We start from the raw sequence: 19,489 nt of genomic DNA, 5'->3' as shown, positions 1-19,489 counted from the left end.
CCTTTTTTTTCCAGTGCTGTAAAACAGATTCAAACAGCAGAAGAGTCAAAGATCACAAAGGTTCAATCCCAGCTCAAAAATGCCACACAAATCATCCTTTAAAAGTGGTTACAAGCCATGTGTTACAAGATCTTCTCCCGTAATCTTAAAAGTATCAAATGGCAGGGAATGGACCATCCTCAAGTATACTACTGACAGCTAGAAAACTAAGCTTAAAATTTCTTTCCATGGCAATAAATAGGTAAAGAAGCCAACAATCTATTGACAGGTAAATTGTTTAGAAATTGAAAGGGGGGAAAAAAGGGGGGAAGGGACAAGGAAATATTCACAGAAACTGTAAGTGGGACCAACAAAAAACCCACATAAAAGGGACAAAAAAAACCTGAAACCAATAGGTATAGGACAGCAACAGAGCATTCATATCTACAGTAACATGTACAGTGAAAGACATAAGGGCACGTCTCAAAAAATTCCTGTATTCATTTAAGATGCCAATGCTCTCCCTCCTACTATGTTTTCACACAAACGTTTCAGCAGCAACAGAAGATTCCAAGCTCTGGGCATGTGAAAGCAATTCCTATGCCAAAATTGAACAGGAGGGAACTATAAGGGGAAGATGTCTCATCGATTTCACTTAATCATTTACAACATTGCTATCCACCCAGTATTGAAAATTAGTAACACTAGATTTGTTTCTTCCCTTATACAGCTTCTGAGCTGTGTAGAACTAGCTTTCCTTCTAGCATAGCAAAACACAAATCAAAATGACCTTCCTGTCATGCATATCAGGACCACAATGGGTCAAGACTAAATTCATGGTGAGCCTCCATCACAATAAATACCATTTGTCATATTCAAGGAGGCAAGTGAATACCGAAATGTTAACTAAGAAATACATCAACTGTAACTCCATAAAACTAAGTTACTTATTCAAATTGGTTTAGTATATACTTGACAAATTTTTAGCTGGGTACTTTTTGCAATTTCTATTTGTTAAAATAGTATTTCTATGTAGGCACGATAAAGAGCAGCCATTTCACATCGTTTTTCAGAACACTTCTGAAATGCTGGTGCTGTAACTTCACCTCTACAGCACACAAGCATCCCTCAACGGTGACATTACCTGTAGTGAGCTTTTGGCAACTTGCTACTGCTTAAATACAGGTGTCTTAGTCCCCCCATCTCATCTCTCCTCCCTACCTATACTGAACCTGTCATTGCATCTGCTCCAAAGCAGATCACACTCTCCCCTGAACCAGTTCTGTTGTAAAGCAAAAGAGTAGATAATTTTCCACTGAAAATGAAAGCTTTTCTGAATTACAGACATTATTTACTTACACTGGGAAGCACAGCATCTGATCCCAACCATGAATGATTTTCCTAATTCCATAGAGAACAATAGCTAATAGATCACAAAGCTAATATACAGGTGGAGCAAATCTTAAAATGCAATCAGTTCCAAAGAAAATGAAACTGTGGAATATCTCTGTGAAATACTGAATACAGGGGTTTTTTTCCTGGAATCCAACAGTGAGAAAACATTGATCTGAAATATATTAAGCTTGTAAATACTTCATCCTACTGATTTCATTTTCCCACCCAGAATAGAGCTTAAAGAACATATTTTCCCTGTAAAAATGTATACCATCCCCTTTCTGGCTGAAGAACTTTTTTTTCCTTCCTTCTTAGAAAAAAAAAAACAAAACCAAAAAAAACCCCACAAAAACATTCCAAGGAGACAAATGAGCCCACAGGGCTAATCTGAAAAGACAGTGAGATGCACTCCTAGGTTATATTATGCTTCAAAAGTGAGAGTAAAGTCCCAAATCTCACATTAGTAAGCCTACAGAGAAAAACTGGAAAGCATCTGCAGATGGGTCCTCGCATGTTCCACTAGAAGACAAACCACAGATGCACTTGGGTACTAACTTCACTTTTTATGTAGTTGTCAGGGGGCAAATGCCTGACACTTGTGTAAAAAAAGCCATCAAGAAAAAAACCCCTACATCAGCCTTGTGTAGAAATGACTATGGTTCTTAGTCCTCAGGTTGGGAAGAAGCACTATTACCACAGGTCATAACACAAAGAGGCTTTAGGTGCAGAACAAACAGCAGCCTGGCTACTTGACTTGCTTGCATCCCTATCTCAAATTCATGTCTGCCACAATCAAAAGCTCATCTTGAAAGAACTGGGTTTTCCCTAACCCTGCGGGAGCTATCCCTTATTTATATTAATCCTGGTAATACTCCTTCAACTCTTCATAGCTTGTATTATCCCTCTTATTAGTACTCAACACTGAAGACATAAGGCAGCTGACAAATTAGCAAAGAATCTTCTCAGCAAGAAATAAAAGGCATTTGTCTATTTCTCAGGTTTTTTTCAATCTGATTTTTGCTTGAAAACTTATTTACAAGACCAGCTATTATCCTGCCTGTATTCCACGATCCCTCGGCAATGAACTCTGTAGCTATACAAGGCTAATAACTATTCCTAAATCATTCCTAAAAAGCAAGGCATTTGTTCAGAAGACAACTTTGGAATTTAAATTAAATGCTGAAGTCAGCCACCTGTTTTAGTCTATTTACAGGACTACTGGAGACATGACTTATCTGAAATGCAGTTACAGTGCAGAAAGGCTCCAACTGCCAAGAAAATCCTTGATTTCTACCGCACCTAATTTAGAAATTATGTACTGGAAAGAGTTACTATTTAAAGCACCAGCATAACAGAAGCCAACAAAACCAATACCTTTGAGTAAGTATATTCATGCTGTTCTACTACTGCAGACACTGCAATTGCTCTACTGCTGTTTTAACTGAGATGCAGAGTGACTGGACAACAAATTCAGTTAAGTTCATCTGCTCCATGGATTTACTTTGGGGGGAGCTTTTTCGCTGAACAAGGAGCAGCACAGGCAGCGGTTGATTTGATCAGAGTGCAGCATTTGAGTGGTAAAGTGGCTACTGGCTCAGAAAAGCAGCCAACTATAATTGTCAGACTGAGGGTGCTCTTTGGACCTTTTTCTCCATCCAATTGATTTTTTCCATGAAAACCTCGAACACTTCCCCCTCTCCCAGAAAAACAACCATCTTTCACACCTCTATTTCCATTGCCAAATGTGGTTGCAATCAAACATGTTTCCCAGAAACTGGCAGGGGGCGGAGGGCAGATGGGAAAACAACGTGGCTGTAAAGACAGCTTATTGCCTTAGAAAAACCAGACTAAAAGCAGCAGTTGACATTTTATGACAAAGTTTTCAAGTTATTAAATACATTTGGTTAAAATATCTTAAAATACTCTATATTGCTCTATATGTAAAATGCTAAGGAGATAAGAAAACTGATGTGTCTTTTCATATTGTTACCTCAACAATATCTGAGTTGGTTCGGCTTTCATGGGGCTCGTTGTATTCTGTGTATTTAAGTAGAACTTTGTCCATATCAGTGCTGGCATACTGAAAGAGTTTGTTAGAGCTGTTAAAAATGATGAGTGCTATTTCACAGTCACAGAGTACACTCAACTCATACGCCTTCTTCATTAATCCAAACTTCCTCTTCGTAAAGGTGACCTAGAAAAGAAAGGATAATAGTATTCTTTTAAACACATGATGGGTTTGCAGGACTATAATCAAACATTCAAGAAATATGCTAATGAAGACTATTTATTCCTACTAAAAGCAACACAACTGAACATGTGTACAAGCTCAACAGAACAACCTCCTGTAATATTTTGGTGTCACTTTAAGGACCAATGCTCTATGTTAGACTAAGCTGAATAATTACACACACCCCCCAACTCTTTCACTAATATAACTACCAAGAAGAGCTACAATTTGAGAATCCTCTAACATTTCCTTCTATTCAACACCGACTTTCCAGGTATCACAATATTTACTTCTGTAATGATTAGCTATTCCATAGCTAGTCTACAAGTTACTCACTAATTTAATTAAAAAAAGTCAAAGAACTCAGCAATATCAATGGCAGTAACACTGTAACTATGCAATATAATTTCTAATTATGTAAAGCTAAGAAATACTCTTATTTTGTTGCAATTAAGCCATCTAATCAGATTCATTTATACTTTGCAGTTGTTTTCTGCACTTGGGAACATCATGGAACAATTGTTGTGTCCAATTAGAACTGCTGTAGGGGAATAAATCCATTACAAACCATCACAAAGAACCATTTGCCCACAGGAGAACGGAGAAAGACGCTTATAAAAAAATCACTGTCAACTATGAGAAAAAAGGTTTTAAAAATTATTCCTTTCACAGGATTTCAGTTCAGGGTATCGGAGTATCAATGTATTTGATAGCAAATTGAATCAAACAGGACTGATGCTAAAGGTCAACTTTTCTTAAGAGGACATTTAGTAAAAGTACTGTCTTTTAAGTGTCTCAAAAAGGCGCTTCATCTACTAGCATGAAGTTAACATTCCAAGACATTATTAATAAAGATGTTATTTTCAGATTCAACCTTTCAATCTGAGCTTCAGAGCTGAATCGAACACCTCTGTCTGTGGCCACATTCACACCCCTGTACTACAATTTGAAAATGCCTCTAACACAGGTGAATGACCTACATGCCCTACTTGTTTAACAGAAAAGAGTCCTTTGCAAGATAGGAATGAAGTAAAACACAAGAACCATCAAACCTGTTTTATGGGTTGCTATTTTTTCACGTGTTAATTACCAAGGTGTACATCAAGTTTTTGGAAGACGGGTGGGAAAATTCTGTGTATACACACCTCAAGGCATTTTCTCCAGAGATGAGTATCTCATGCATATTACTTTTTTAATACTATCCATAATTCAAAACGTATACTCTACTTCCCACCACATAAATAGTCTCAGGGGGATGCAGACAGATACTCTAACAACAGCATGGTGATAATGACTGTACTATTAAAACTTTATGCATACTTTACTCTTCTACCACAAGTGTTTGCAAAGGTACTGTGGACCTGAGATTCCCCTCTGGCCATAAAACTGTATCCACATCCATCAAAAACATGTGCCCCCTGCCCCCAAAATACCAGTGTCCCCACACTTTTTGAAACCCTGGACTGTTAACACTTAGCCACAGCAGGAACAGAGATAATGAAGAGAAGACCCAGAAAGATGAGAACATGGAATGTTGGGTGTATTATGATAATCACAGTCTAATTTAAGTTCCTGTGCAGTGTTTCTAACTTAGAGACTTAAGGTTTAAAGACCACTAATCACAGAGGCGTTTGTGATGCTCGAATAATCCATGTTCAGATGAAAGGTAAGTACTTCCCATAACTTTTTTATTCAACCCTTTTAAAGCATGTCTGGTGAGAAGCTCCATTAAGATACAGCACTACCTTTGAAACAATTTTATGTAAAGTGCTGTAACACATTAAGGCCCAACTAGGGTAAGCAGATCTTTTTACTTACTTATTGTTTAACCATTACAATACATTAGTGAGACAAGATACCACAAAATCTGACAGACTTGACCTTAATGCAACTTCTGTTAAGAGTTTTACTTTCAGTTATCGATTCAACAAATTGACAAAGTACAAATGCAGGTTTTACTGGGCTGTGCTTTTCCCAAATGCAGGTGGCATTTTTACTATTCACCTACAATACAATATAGCTGCTTTTTAAAAGAAGTCTCCTGGCAGTTCTGTCACTTTACACATGCCTATTTCCACAATACTGGTATTTATCCTTTCTTGGATGGGACATTAAGAATGACTTTGTCTGGACTCCTCCGCGGATTTGGGAAACACTGGTTTTTTTAAACCACCGTTGTTGTTGCTCTGATATACTCCAATTACAAGACACTTAAGAGATTATTACCTGAGTATGAGCAGGTACAGACAGGTACTACCATTTGTCAGGAAAAAAGGCACCATAAACAAGATGGGTGTGTGCTGTTATTACTTTGAGAAGTCACTAAATGAAAAGAATGAAGGCATTAGCTCCATATGACCCTGAAAAGTAATCTTTCTTGCCTCTTGTAAGGCTATTTTATTTGAGAGGTTTTCTTGTGAGATACTCAGTCAGCATCAATTTCTCACTTTGTGTTTGGACAGTGCTCATCACAAACCCCACTACCTCTGTAGTCCAAGCCTTACTTTAACAGACATAGATCATTATAAACTCAGTTTTCATTTAAGAACTCAGAAAGCAGAACTATTTCTGCAGATTTCTCTTTTCTGTTTGCCATTTAGTGTGCCATTTAGAATCACACTAAAACCAGAAAGATGTATCTTTATTGCAGGCCAAGGGCTTCCTCAGCACCAGTCCAACATTGCTTAGCAAAAAATGGGTGAGGAGGAGAGAGCAAAGGCAACAAGACTGAGTTCCTCTGCTATCTAATCTACTGCAATTTATTCTCTTCAACTTTATGAAGATAAACGTCCTACTGCTCATTCAAGCACGTAAGATTGCTTAATTAATAGTACAATGACAGTCTCGGGACAATTGTAATCCCCCAGAGTAACGGTCTATATATTCTGTTTTGAGTCGCATGCAATCCCATCAGAAATAAGATGCCTCTGATAAAACAATAGTTTTTCTTCCCACGTAAGTCATATGAACTTGCTCTACAGGCAAACCTCTATTCCATTCTTATGCTTTCAAACAAACACCTTATCATCATGTTAGACATCGAAACAGGACATCACATTGCATGTTCATGAGTGACCTACTAACCAGCTATGTGTGCCACAGAAAAAGCGACAGAACACAACTGAACTACACTTCCAGTTCGGCAAAACAAACCCTAAATGTCCCCCTTACATGGGTCAATGAAAAAAAAAAAAAGGACTAAGTAAATTAATACCAAGTGCATCAGGGCATTTTAGTATATTAAAACTCTACAGACCAGCTACCGAAAATCACAGGACGCCAGTGGGGTTAAAGAACACCATCAACGCCTTTACACAGAAGAAATACGGCTCCACTAACAAAAGCTATTTAATCTCTTTAAAACCTTTCAAAGCCAAGATGCAGTATGCAGTCATCTCTGAGTTTTCACAGAAAAAGGGTAAGGCAAGCTGTCCTGGGTTCAGCTAAGGAGAAAAAGAACTGCTACAGCTGAAGACAGGACACAAGCCTAGTTCCATTAGAGCTTAAAGCCTCTTCCTAGTGACTAAAAAGCCCAAAGAAGTACTAGCAAATGAAAGCCAGAAACAAAACCTCAAATATAATTCCCATATTTTGCTTCAGTCATAGCAATGGTACAAGTGGTCTAAAATTCGATACAAATGCACTAATTTTCCTTTTCTCCACTGATGTAGCCTGAACAATGAGATGGAGATCCACAAAAAAGAAAACTCCCCTTGAAGTCCACCACACCAAAGCCAGGTTATAGTGTAAGAGCTTTCGTATTTCAAGCAGAAAAGAAACCAATTTGGCCAAGTTACTCCAAGTGAGTTAAAAAAAGGGGGAGAGGGATCAATTTCCACCTCTTCATGTCTGAATTTCTAGAACAAGACCTGAAGGAACTGAAGTTATTAACTCATCTATTTTTACTACATGTACTTAAGACATTTATCTACATCAAACATACAGTCGCTGTGTGATTAAAGCTGTTAAAACACAATACTTGGCTTTCTCCCAAACTCCAATAATACTTTTCTTGCTATATATAGCCTTCTGAGAGTTTACATTGCTTTTAAAGTGATACAGGGAGAAAACAATCCTGATGTCACTAACAAAGCAATGAGCTCTGAGCTGATGTATCAGCAGCGAGGCAGCCTCATGGAATTCTGACACTACCCCAACATCAAGTTGGTGTTCAGGCAAAGCTAAAAAGTAAATCAAATGCTAGGAAAGGAACAGAGAACAAACATCAGTAAACCACTCAGTCCATGTTTTGCATGCAACTCAAAACACTGCACTGTTATGGGTCTCCTTGCCACCAAAAGTAACGTAGCGATACTTGAGAAGGATTAGGGGAAAGCAGAGAGAATGGTCAAAGGTGTGCAATCAATTCTGTATTAAAACAACTAAGTTTTAGGGTGCTTCAGCCTGAAAAGTTATTTTAATAGAAAATAAGGAAACATTGAAGAGGTCCACAGGGTAACAAGCAAGATGGACAGCCTAGATAGGGAGTGACTGCTGCCTCTCCCATACAAGAGCTGAATAACTAGCAGAACTATGACAAAGTGTAAATGTAAAGGTGCTTCTTGAAGCAACAGGTAACAGACCCATAGGAAAGCCTAGCCAAAAGATGCTATAAATGCTGCAGCTTTGTAAGGGCTCCAGGGATAACTGAACAACTTCACTGGCAGGAGGTGGAGAAAATAAAAATAAAAATATCCATTAATGGTTGCTAAATATACAGAAACCACATCCAGCTCAGGAAATCCCTGAGCTAAGAATAGTTAGAAGCTGGAAGAGTATTAGAGTAGTGTAACATGTGTCTCCATCCTACACTTATTTGCTTATGACCATCACTGGACAAAAGACACCGCTTAGCAGGACCTTTGGTCTGAACCACAATGACTATTCTTAAGAGTCCCAAGTCATTCTACAACACTTCCCTTACAAATGGTAGCTTCCAGATCCCCCACTGTGCATTTTCAATATCCAATTAAAATTTAACTTTCTATTTCATGCAGCAATTTAGAAGTTAAGAGGAAACTCTCCTTCTATAGAGTCATCAACCTTTGGTACTTCTCAAGTTCAAGGACACCTCTTTATCAGGGCAAGAGCAGCCACCCTAAAACAGCACACACTGGAATACCCTACCCTTTTGACTGACAATTTTTCAAGACTGTTAGAGCAAACAGCTCTTACAAGAGGTATAAAACAACGCTTTTAAATAGAACCATGTTAACAAAACTCATGACTATATCCAAACCACTATCAGATCAAGCAGGGTGTCTGTTTCAACAAAATCCTCCAGACTAAAGGAAGTACAGATTAGGGTACCATTTAAATAGGAGTAATAGCTTACAGTGAATTTAACATAGTAATTGATATAACTTATAAATAACAAATTTCCCCTCAAGCAGTAGTAAAACAATTGAGACATTTCTTATTTGTATTCTGGTAATGCCATCTGTAGGTACATGAAGACAAAGCTTAGCTTTAGAAGAGCACTAGGATGAAGGTATTCAAAGTTTCCATTCATTTTTAGGATTACTGAACTCACTCATAGACTACTTGTTTCTCACCTGCCTGTTCCGTTCATCCATTATTCTGGTGATCTGTATTTTCTTTCTCCCCATTTTTGGCCTCTACTTTCTTTTGCTTTGCAATCCAGAAATATACTAATCCAAATGTCACTCTTCAGTATTCTAACACATGATACAGTTTTATTTTACTGTCTTCAGCTCGAGAAAAGGTTCTTATTTCTTCTTATAAGTGCCTAAAAAATAAAAATAAAAGATTAATTTACATCACATAACACTTGTATAGCCATAAACCAGATGCATGCATAAAGTAATTGCAGCCAAGAACCAACTATTTTCATTAGTAAAATATTATACTACACACTTTGTTCCAATTAAATCAATTCCAACTATTTTGCTAGATTCTACTATAAACTACAGATTGAAAGTTACTGATAATTTCATACACTTGCAATTGGATGCCTTAAAAATTTTTTTTGCCAAGGGGGTGGTGCTCACCCCTCTAAGCTTCAGCCTTTGAGTTACTGGAGGTCTCAAAAATTCACCCACAATGTTTTGGAAACCTTACAGAGAAACCACATTGTCTGTCCCCTTTCTTCCGTAAAATGATCATCACGATAACAAAAAAAAAAAAAAGGCATGAGAACATCGAGTTTCTGTTCCTAAACTAAATTACACCTGATTTTGAAAGACAATATTTGGAGTTTCATTCGGAAACAGAAGGGAGAAGTAAAGAGGGAGTATTTTTATTTTAAAAGGCTAAAGACCTCAGGAAATCTTTTTGCAGCAGTTCTGTTGCACAGCTACCAATACACCAACGAGTAATTAAGACATTCACACAGTTACTCTCTCTTCAGTAACTTGCAATTCACACATTTGTCAATACCCAACTACCATTTCAGCATTTGTTTCATGTCCTTGTATTGTTTGGAAAGATAAAGGTGCATGCAACTTGAAAAGGCAGTGTGCCATCATAATATTTATCTGGTACTAACGCACCAAACTAACTTGTAAAACACCAGTATTTAACCAACTTTAAATGCATTTTCAGTAAAAAATGAACTGCTAAGCCATATTCCAAACATACTTCTTCAACTGTAGGATAACATTAATTCAACAAAACCGGAGAACAAATTGAAATAAATTGCCTCTAGAGTATCAACTATATACCAGTGTATAAACATGAAAAAGGTACACCTTATTCTATTACCACCCAATATTCATTAAAATAAAAAGGCAAAACCAGCCACAATATTAGCTTATAACCTCTCTAACTTTCCAACCCCAAATGTCTTTTGAAATCAAGCCTTGCATATTTTACTACGGGTGTCACAATGCCATATCCTTGAGGCCATGTGTAGAAAGTGGTGCAACCACATCACCATCAGCCAGTTAATGAGTAGAGACAGCAAGAGGCAGATTAGTCACAGGCTGCACTTCACAATACATTCAGTTTCCACTGAGGAAATAACCACGATGTTCTAATAGAGCTTGGGAGGAAAAAAAGAGGTGGAGGAGCATCACAAAGTGAAGGGATGTCATTTTATATTTACCTGCTATCAACAAAGGACTGCTTTGGTAAAACATTGTAAAATTCCCCAACATATTTAGAGATACTATTCCTTGGAATTTAAGGTCAAATCAACACTAAGTCTATGTGATGTCCATTGGTCACAACAAACAACGCCACCACCCACAACCACCAAGAATATCCACTGCACTCTAAGTTTCAATTCATAAAACATCAGCTGCCTCACTCAGGAGAAAAAAAATCTCAGCTCCTACTACAGTCACACACTTCATTTAGTTCTGCAAAATTCTGGCTGCATCCCTTGGACATACCTAATAAAAGGGTCTCTATAAAACTGCTATTAAAATTTGGTGGGTTTTTTTTTCATTCATGTGTGGTTTTATCTTTTAAATATACCATATTTTGTTCAATCAGTTCTCTGAACAGAGAATTACCAGACTTTTTTCTCTGCTTTTTAAAAGCAAACACCACAGTAACCAACCAGTACATGCTAACAGTCACCACATATGACACCAAAAAATCCCATCTGGGCCAGCATCTTATCTATGGCTACGGGCAAGTATCACCAGGATGGTAAATGAGGGACATGGGAATAGAATACACATATAATACTTAAAAGCTATAAAAGCTATATACAAAACCCATAACATTTATAAGCCATTTTCTCCAGATATTCAGTGACTTTTGAATCAGAAACTTCTGGAGACATATTTGGAATCTTAGACTTAAATCTGTTCATCAAATCTCCATTAGTATTACTTTTGAATCTGTGTTAAATTTTTAGCACCTGGAAGTGAGGAGTTCCACAGCTTAATTATGCATCAGAGTAGAAGATACATCATTCCATTTAAGCCTGACCCTTATAACTGTATTTGGTATCTAGATTTTTAATTATACAAGGCAGTAAACAGTCACCTCCACCCCTCACCCTTCACATCAGCCCTGATTTTGATGCCTATATTGTATCTTCCTTCAGTCACCTTTACTCAAAACTAAATAATCCTACTCTGATCAAGCACTTCTCACACAAAAAGCCATTCTCTGGCCAGCCGGCCCATCCTCCTCTCCACCCTTTGCAGTTACTCCTGTCCTTCCTGAAACAGAAAGACAGGCAGTGTGTATATTATACAGGATATGAGGTATATAAAATTTTATTATAATCTACCACAAATTTATACAGAGGCACAATAAAAACATTATGTTCGACAGCATTAGACACAGACCTGGGCAACTTTACTACTTCTCAAAAATTTCCCAAGGAAATAGCTCCAGAACACAATTTTAAAAGCCCTGTGTGGGACCACACACTTCCATACAGTCCTATCACATACACTCAGCTCTTCCACCTTCTGGAGTACATATTCAAAAGCAAGTCTATGCAGTGAATAAAATAAGATCTCATGGGAGAACAAGGCAGAGAGTAAGAGAAATATGACTTGAAATTATGCAATATGTATACTTAAAGATACAAAATGAGAAATGCACAAATGTTTTCCATGAGCTAATGGAAGAAACAATAGCAGAGAAACACTATTACCTGCTTCACGTACCATCGCACAAAGGGAAATGGGAAAGCTGACTGTAATTTTCACCAACGTTTTGTTATAGTTTCAGGGTGTTATAACAGGCCTTGAAGAACTAGCATGCTCTATTAGGCATAAATGCATCAACCCGTTTCCCATCTACAACCACTGCTTCACTCTCTTTAATCAGCCCACTGCTGTCTCTTATTTCTCTTCTTGCTTCTCTCTCTACTTTCTTCAACCTCAAGCTCTTTTCTCACTTAGCAGATTCCAAATCCCTACTTGTATGTCTGTCCCCGTTTAGGTCCAGCCTCTCCTCCCTCTCCCACACGTTGCTATGGACACCAGAAACCTGGCTTTGGAACATATTTGCCAAAGGCAGCCCAGCTCTGAAATACTGCATCCCTCTCATTTTGAAGTCACGTACAGGATGATATTCAAAGCTAAAAACTGAAACATAAGTTTCGCATGAGCTTAGGGCAGAAAGGATCTTGACACTAACTGCAAAATAGGAGTAAATTGTGCAGTAAAAAGCCACTTCTCATGCGTGCTCAGAACATCCAAATGGGAAGTTACCACCAATGACAAATGCATGTTACACGTCTCATGGGAACAATGACGTTTCCATTTTCTAATCCTTGATCGTGTCAGAGCTGCAGTTTTACTTTCCATCCTGACTAGCAACAAAACCATGTAAGATAAAAGACACCATCCACTATATGGTTTCATCCAATATGTAAGTAACAGTTTTAATTTTGCTAAATCACAGTTGCATTATGAACATGCTTAAGTCTTAAGTCACAAAGTCATTTCATTTAGATAATCAACAAACTTTGGCCCAAATAAAGAAAAACTGATATATGAAGATCATTGTATATTTACTTCTGAAAGTAAACACGCAACTAACATGAAGTAACCCTGATGAAAGTAACATTCTACTTCCTTAAGTGACAGAATCAAATGACAGCCACCAAAACTGCCTTCCGTGACTTGAGGGTCACGCAGAAGCAAAGTATTTCTTTTTCTCGTTTATAACAAGAATTTCAGCAAATACTAAACAAAACAGTAAGAATAAACAGAGAAAAGAAGGGGAAAAAACACGTGCTTCATGATGAGCTCCAAAGAGAAAACATCAGCTTGCAATAATAGCAAGAAAAATGGTATTTGTAGCTGTCCAAGTAAAAGACTATTATTGTATAAAAGTGGATTTCATTCCAAATTTTCTGGGTTTATTCCCTTCCCCTGCAATGTGAAAACACACTAAATACCGAAAGCCAACAGAACCATATGCACAAATACCCCCTCCTGACTGCAGATTTTCAGGAGCTCACCTCAGTTCGCTGTTGTCAAGGTTGCTCACAGTTTCATAATAGCGAGAGATACAGAACTTTGCAGCAAGGAAACTGTGTTTGACCTATTTAAAAAGATTCTTTCAAGGGTTCAGTGGAAAGAAATTATATCTGTGCAGAACTCCACAAGGTTTGGAAGCCTTCTGGCAGAACAGGTTAGGAAAAACTGTGTCAGAATTACACTCCTTCCATTTATTTTCCCTTTATTTGCCTTTGCCTCTTTGTTTTCTTGGAACTTCCATTTCAGCATCATGGTTACAGGTTACATTTGACAGTCACCATCTCAGCAGAGCTCATTTACTGCAATGCACACAAAGAAATGAGTGTCATGACGTCAGATCATTTGCATGATAACTCTCAAAAGCCACAGCTGCATGAAAACAGATCTCTACAGATGCAGCTCACACTGATAATACTTAGGTAAGGCTTACTAAATAGCAGACAATGTTCTCTTACTAAATCAAGGTTAATAGGTCTTTTCTAGTCTTAAAGGAGCTTGTGCAGATACTCCTGTAGATTCTGCCTCTCAGCATGAACTGATGGGCACAGACCAAATCACAGCCAAACTGCACTCACTGGCAATTCCAACTTACATTTTGCATGCTCACCAAGGATGTGACCAGAATACAAAGCTTCCTATACATAGCAAGATGGTGATGAGGCCCATCACCACATGTTGACTTCTTTACATGAACATTCCACCAACCCTGCTCCAAAATTCACTGCTACCACTTTGAAGACAGACTTTGAAATGAAGATTTCAAGCAAAGGGACTCTTATCTACCTTTATGTTTGCCTTTAACAGAGATCATACTCATATTCTTGCTGTGGTTTTTGCAGAGGTGTGCAAAAACAGTAACAAAACAATGTTTCCTACAGCCACATTTCTATAGCCCTGTCATAATACATTGTTGTAAGTCATGTCAAATGTAAGTGTAAAACAATAGCACAGCCTATCCTTTCCAAACAAGATATGTTGTCATTTATCTCACTTCTTGTCATACCACAATATTAGGAAATAAACCTTTTTTCATCCTTAGTTTAGAAGCCATTCTTCTACATCCAAGTGGAGCCTTACAGTGAGATTGGCCTCAGAGCTCCAAGGTCTTCAGCAAGCAAGTGATACACAAGCATTGTTACAAAACAATAATACCACCCTTAGCCAAAATAACTTTTTGTAAGAAGTAGGACAACATAAAAAATACAGGAAGCCATAAACAATTCTTGACTGATATTCTTTTTTATGCATCATAAAACACTTGTTTCTTTTAGCTGGGAAGAACAACACATACCTTTGATACTACACAATTTAAGTGAACCGTACTTCCAAGAGTGGATTTGTGAAGTTCTGCAACCAAACACAGTCCCCCGATCCATATTAAAATGAAAACTATTTTTGAGCCTCTAATTTGTAAGTTTCAAGGGGTTTCAGACTAAGCTTTTGAAGGCACATTAGAAAAGATATCAAAATACTCTCAAAAAATATGATCTTACTGAAGAACTGCACCTTCCAAATACTATTTAAATACACTGTTGCTCAAAACGGCCTTTCTGCCATTCCTTCCCATGCAGCAAGTAAGATGAAGTTGAATAACTGTATTTTCTTGCAAACTAAAAAAATCTAAACTATGACAAAAATGGGCTAAGACTCAGATGCCTGTTTTTCAAACAAGTTTTACTACTCCTAGAATGCACTTCTTTTTAAGGATGGATTTTCCCAAGCTGACAGACCAAACAGATTTCAAGACCTATCAGCATCACCTATGACAGCACATGCACTCCTAGATAAAATGACAGATGTGGCTTTGTCCAGGACCAGCAGCAGCCAGGAATTCTGCTCTAGTTTATTTAAGATGCATTCACATTCCACTAAACTCAATACCCAAATATTTTTAACACTGTTACACTGCTAGAAGCAGAAAGCCAAAAAAACCCGTCCAAGCCCCCAAAAATATGTATCATCCTAGTCTGAGCCTTTATACCCTCTAGAAGCAAAACAGGCATTATCAAGCTATCTGTAAAACCATACATCTTTACCACATATTTTCATGTAATATTAAATTTTATTATTCCCATCCTTATATTTGATCTTGGTATTTTCTACAATAATTTATCCTTGCATTCTCAAGAACATGTTAGAGCACAGCTGGAAAACAGGATCTGGAAACTGAGGAGCTAACAGTGGACAAAGATGACCACAGAAAAAGAACTAAACTTTCAATATGGGATTAAAATCCAATTTTAGATAGAAACAAAACTTAAAATAATAAGTAACCACAAGAATTCTGTTTCCAGACATCTACAAATCGATTAAGAAAATAAGTGCATGACTGAATAGTAGTCTGGAAAACACACTCTGAAGAGTTTCTCAAGAAACTTGTTCCTCATTTATCATGTAATCTGTTGAAAGATGCAACTTTTCCACGGTATACAAAAATAGCCACAAACAAAGACGATTGTGAGCTCCGTTAACAAAAGAAAACCCAGTATTTAAAAGCTATGGCCAGAAAAATTAATTTCCTAGTGAATGAACCATAGCTTTTAGAACAGCCATGTCAGCCTGATCACAATTTTACATCTTTTGCCCAAATAATCCTTTCTTCTTTTTCCATTTACAGCTCTTATAAATTAATAAAGTACATGGAAAAATCTAAATGGAAGTTTAGGTATGATTGTTCCATTACAAAGTAATCATCATTTGATGCTCTGCAGGTATTCAATTAGTTTAAAACTCATTATACATTTTATAACTTTCAGTTATAAGCTTAAAGTGCAACTAAAAGCCTTTAAACACAGATTTAAACCTACAGACCTCTGCACAACTTAACCCCACAGAAATAAGGTTTCCTCCCTGAACTAAAATATACATATAAAAAAAGATATTAAATGATCAAGATCAAAACCATCTGCTTTGGGGTTATTAAGTATCTGCAATGGCTGTAGAACTTAGCGACCATATGGCAAAAAAAAAAAAAAGGCACAAAGCCACATGTCTACTTACCAAAACTCCTTTCTGTCTCAAAAGAAAGAGCCACCAGGATGAACCTTCCAAAATGCTGATAAGAACATGTCTACTAGACACAGCTTGAAATTATATACCATTTCACCCACACCATTCAGCTGCTACAGAAGAGCAGGAGGCAAAACACAACCCTGTGAAATGAAGTTCTTACATTCATCTTGGGAAAGGAATCACCAAATCCATGCTGTCATTCTCAGCTGGGAAAGTAATTGGCTTTCTTTAAAGCTAGCCTAATGACTCAATAAGAATCAGCTGAAAAGACACCTTCACAAGCATTGGTAATCAACTAAACAACAAACACCTGTGTGGACAATTAAAAGGCTCATTTTAATCTTTTTCTTCATCTTACAATGAAAGAGACAAAATACATACACAGGACTGTTCGGTTTCCAATTATACTTACCAACCAGAAAGGAGCTTTCTTCTGGTTTTGCAACATCTTAACACTTCCTCAATCTTCCCCAGGCTCACTGATGCATCTTTAGATCACACTTAGAACGTGCTACATACTGCTAAGTTAAGTCATGGCTTTAAGAAAAAGTATTATCATGGAAAATCTATTTCCAGAAGTCTCCATATTTCATCAGTTACTGCAGTGACTCTCAAGCTTTAATTACTGCCATCTTGGCTCATTACTTTCTCCATCTCAACATAAGTTTATCAATAGATCAGAGAATACTGATAATGTTATTTTGCGTAACAGGCATTTGGCAAAGGTATACCTCATTATCTCTAAGTTTTCACAATACCTCCACCTCACTTGTCACATCTATATTTATCCCTGTGGAAATCAGAGCAAACCGGGGTCAGGGCAGCAAATAACACTGGGGACTGCAAGTGGAGAGAAGATGCTTACACAGTTACAGCAGCTGAAACTGTTCTGACCATTGATTTGGTCAGATTTCTGTGAGATTCTAGACAAGCTGCAGCACCTGTCTGGTTTTGGGGGTTTTTTTATATGTGGTCACTCCCTGTTTTCATCAGTTTATAGGAAACTAAATTGAAAGCTTTCCTCTGATACAACATGGCCACGTCAGGCTGAATTCAGCAGGAGCAGCACTTGAAGCATAAGCAACAACATGTCAAAGTAACCTTAAAAATTCAGCTTCCTGGCATTTCTGTTTGGACATAAGGAGTCTTGCTCTTCTTTTTGCCTCTGAGAACTGCATGATTTAAGTAGATTGTCTTTTCTAAGGAGGACTGAAGCTTTTAGTAGGCGCTTTTGGGGGGCAGGCTAATTTTACAGTAATTTAGAACCTCAACAAATAACCTATATATAAAAACCCAAACATTCATAAAGCAAAAACTAGACAAAAATATCCCTCTATGTTAAGTTCTGATGTATCATAACCACATTTCACAGTGGGATTATTCAGCAAAAAAATAAACACCTGAAAGCAACATAAAACAATACGAGTGTACTACTAATTCTACACATAGTTCAAAACCAAACAAGGTGCCAACTGAGCCAACAGCATACTGACATGAGAGTTAACAATTTGCAGAAACGAAGACGGGCAGAAAAACCATTCAGAACCCAGCACACACTGGAGGACAATGTTGAGAGATTTATGACTCATCCTCCAAATCCTCTCTTTAAAATTGTATTCAAATTTTGCAGGCTGCACTTCAGCTTCCTTGTAGCAAATGCCAAATAAGCAATTCTCCAGTTAAGCAAAACAGTGTCTGTTTTCAGTGTATTAAAACTGACTGGTGTACAGCTGGCACAGTTTCCCAAGGCAAGAGTAGAAACCATAGCAGATTTTTCCTTAGGAAGCATGTATACAAAAGGCATTGCATTGCCTCAGTTTTTTTAGTTTCTTTTCCTGAGAAGAAAAAAAACAAACCCAGAAAACAAAGAACATAAATTATGAGATAATCTTATTTAACACTGAGTCTAATGTAAAAAAGCTCTGTGAGCCTGGTGCTTCAGCAAACCCATTTTGTGACTTGCAGCAAGACCTCCAACACTCCGTGAAGTTCATGTACTGGTGACTAAACTTCTGGTAATTCATTATGAGTTTCTACTAAGAGGGAAACTGTCCATCCTGCCTATAAAGGACAAACTGTTGAGGTAATGCGAAAAACAGCCTCATGACAGCAACTTCAACACATGTTACTGAGCAAACATTACAGCAATCAAAACCATTTACAGCTGACTTCAGGAATGTAATGGGATACAAAGGCAGCCATAGCTGTTGCGTGATTCTGCTTGTACCTTGTCCTATAGAGAGCTTCCTCAAACCAGACTTCACCCTAAAATCCACCAAATTTTTAGGGTCTTAGCAAGGGAAAAAATGTAAGTAGATGAGAGAATGAAAATACAGAAGGATTATAAGTGAAGAGCCTTCTTGCACATTGTGCCCTTGCAAGATGGGTCTTTGTTCCCAAGTTTGGCTTCAGTCAACAGTGTCTTTGTGACACAGAGCACCGTGTGCTTTCATTTTGCATTTGGGAAACTTCTTCCCAAGGTTCAGCTTTTTCTTAACTGTTTCTTCCTGATCCACTATATCGGCCTTTCCTGACATTCTGCACAAGCTGCAGGCTCCGAGCTCCTTGCCCAACTCCCATTTGTGGGGCTTTTTGTTCGCTTGTTGGTATTTTCTCTGTTTATTTGCTCTTGAGGTTTTTCTACCTGCTGAAACAGGCAGTCTCTGCAACCACTTCCCTCCTGAGCTTTCTTACCAAATACATAATTCCAGTCTTCCAGAAGATTCCACATGATACAGGCACCCCCTCCTTTTAAAGGGAACAGGACAGGAAAACCAAGAACAAATGGAAGAGATAACACATCAAAGAATCTATATGAAGCTTTAAATCACTGAACAATTATCCAGAAAGCTTCCTGCTAATTTATTCAATGCCTGATTAAATGACAGCATGCAGTCATATTGTTGAAGTGCAACAATTATAAACCAGACACGACAACATAATGCTTCACAACAGC

General features: G+C 37.6%; 1 protein-coding gene across 7 annotated transcripts in view; it reads right to left on the bottom strand.

Annotated features, from left to right (window-relative positions):
- MEF2A (myocyte enhancer factor 2A) overlaps positions 1-19,489 on the bottom strand; it is a 90,096-nt gene that overhangs the window by 45,155 nt on the left and 25,452 nt on the right. For 5 of the 7 annotated variants that reach the window (XM_080625957.1, XM_080625960.1, XM_080625963.1 and 2 more), the window contains exons 2-3: positions 9,160-9,353; positions 3,365-3,568 (exon numbers count right to left, since the gene is read on the bottom strand). In XM_080625957.1, coding sequence (XP_080482083.1) covers positions 3,365-3,568; positions 9,160-9,213 — 258 coding nt within the window. In that variant the 5' untranslated portion in view covers positions 9,214-9,353. Of the gene's footprint in view, positions 1-3,364; positions 3,569-9,159; positions 9,354-13,502; positions 13,573-16,521; positions 16,537-19,489 lie in introns of those variants that run through there. The other 2 variants (XM_080625958.1, XM_080625959.1) reach the window with 2 other exon arrangements.

Source organism: Psittacula echo, assembly GCF_963264785.1.
Source record: "Psittacula echo genome assembly, chromosome: 10".
NCBI classification, from domain to species: domain Eukaryota; kingdom Metazoa; phylum Chordata; class Aves; order Psittaciformes; family Psittacidae; genus Psittacula; species Psittacula echo.
This window is presented reverse-complemented; position numbering and strand designations above follow the sequence as displayed.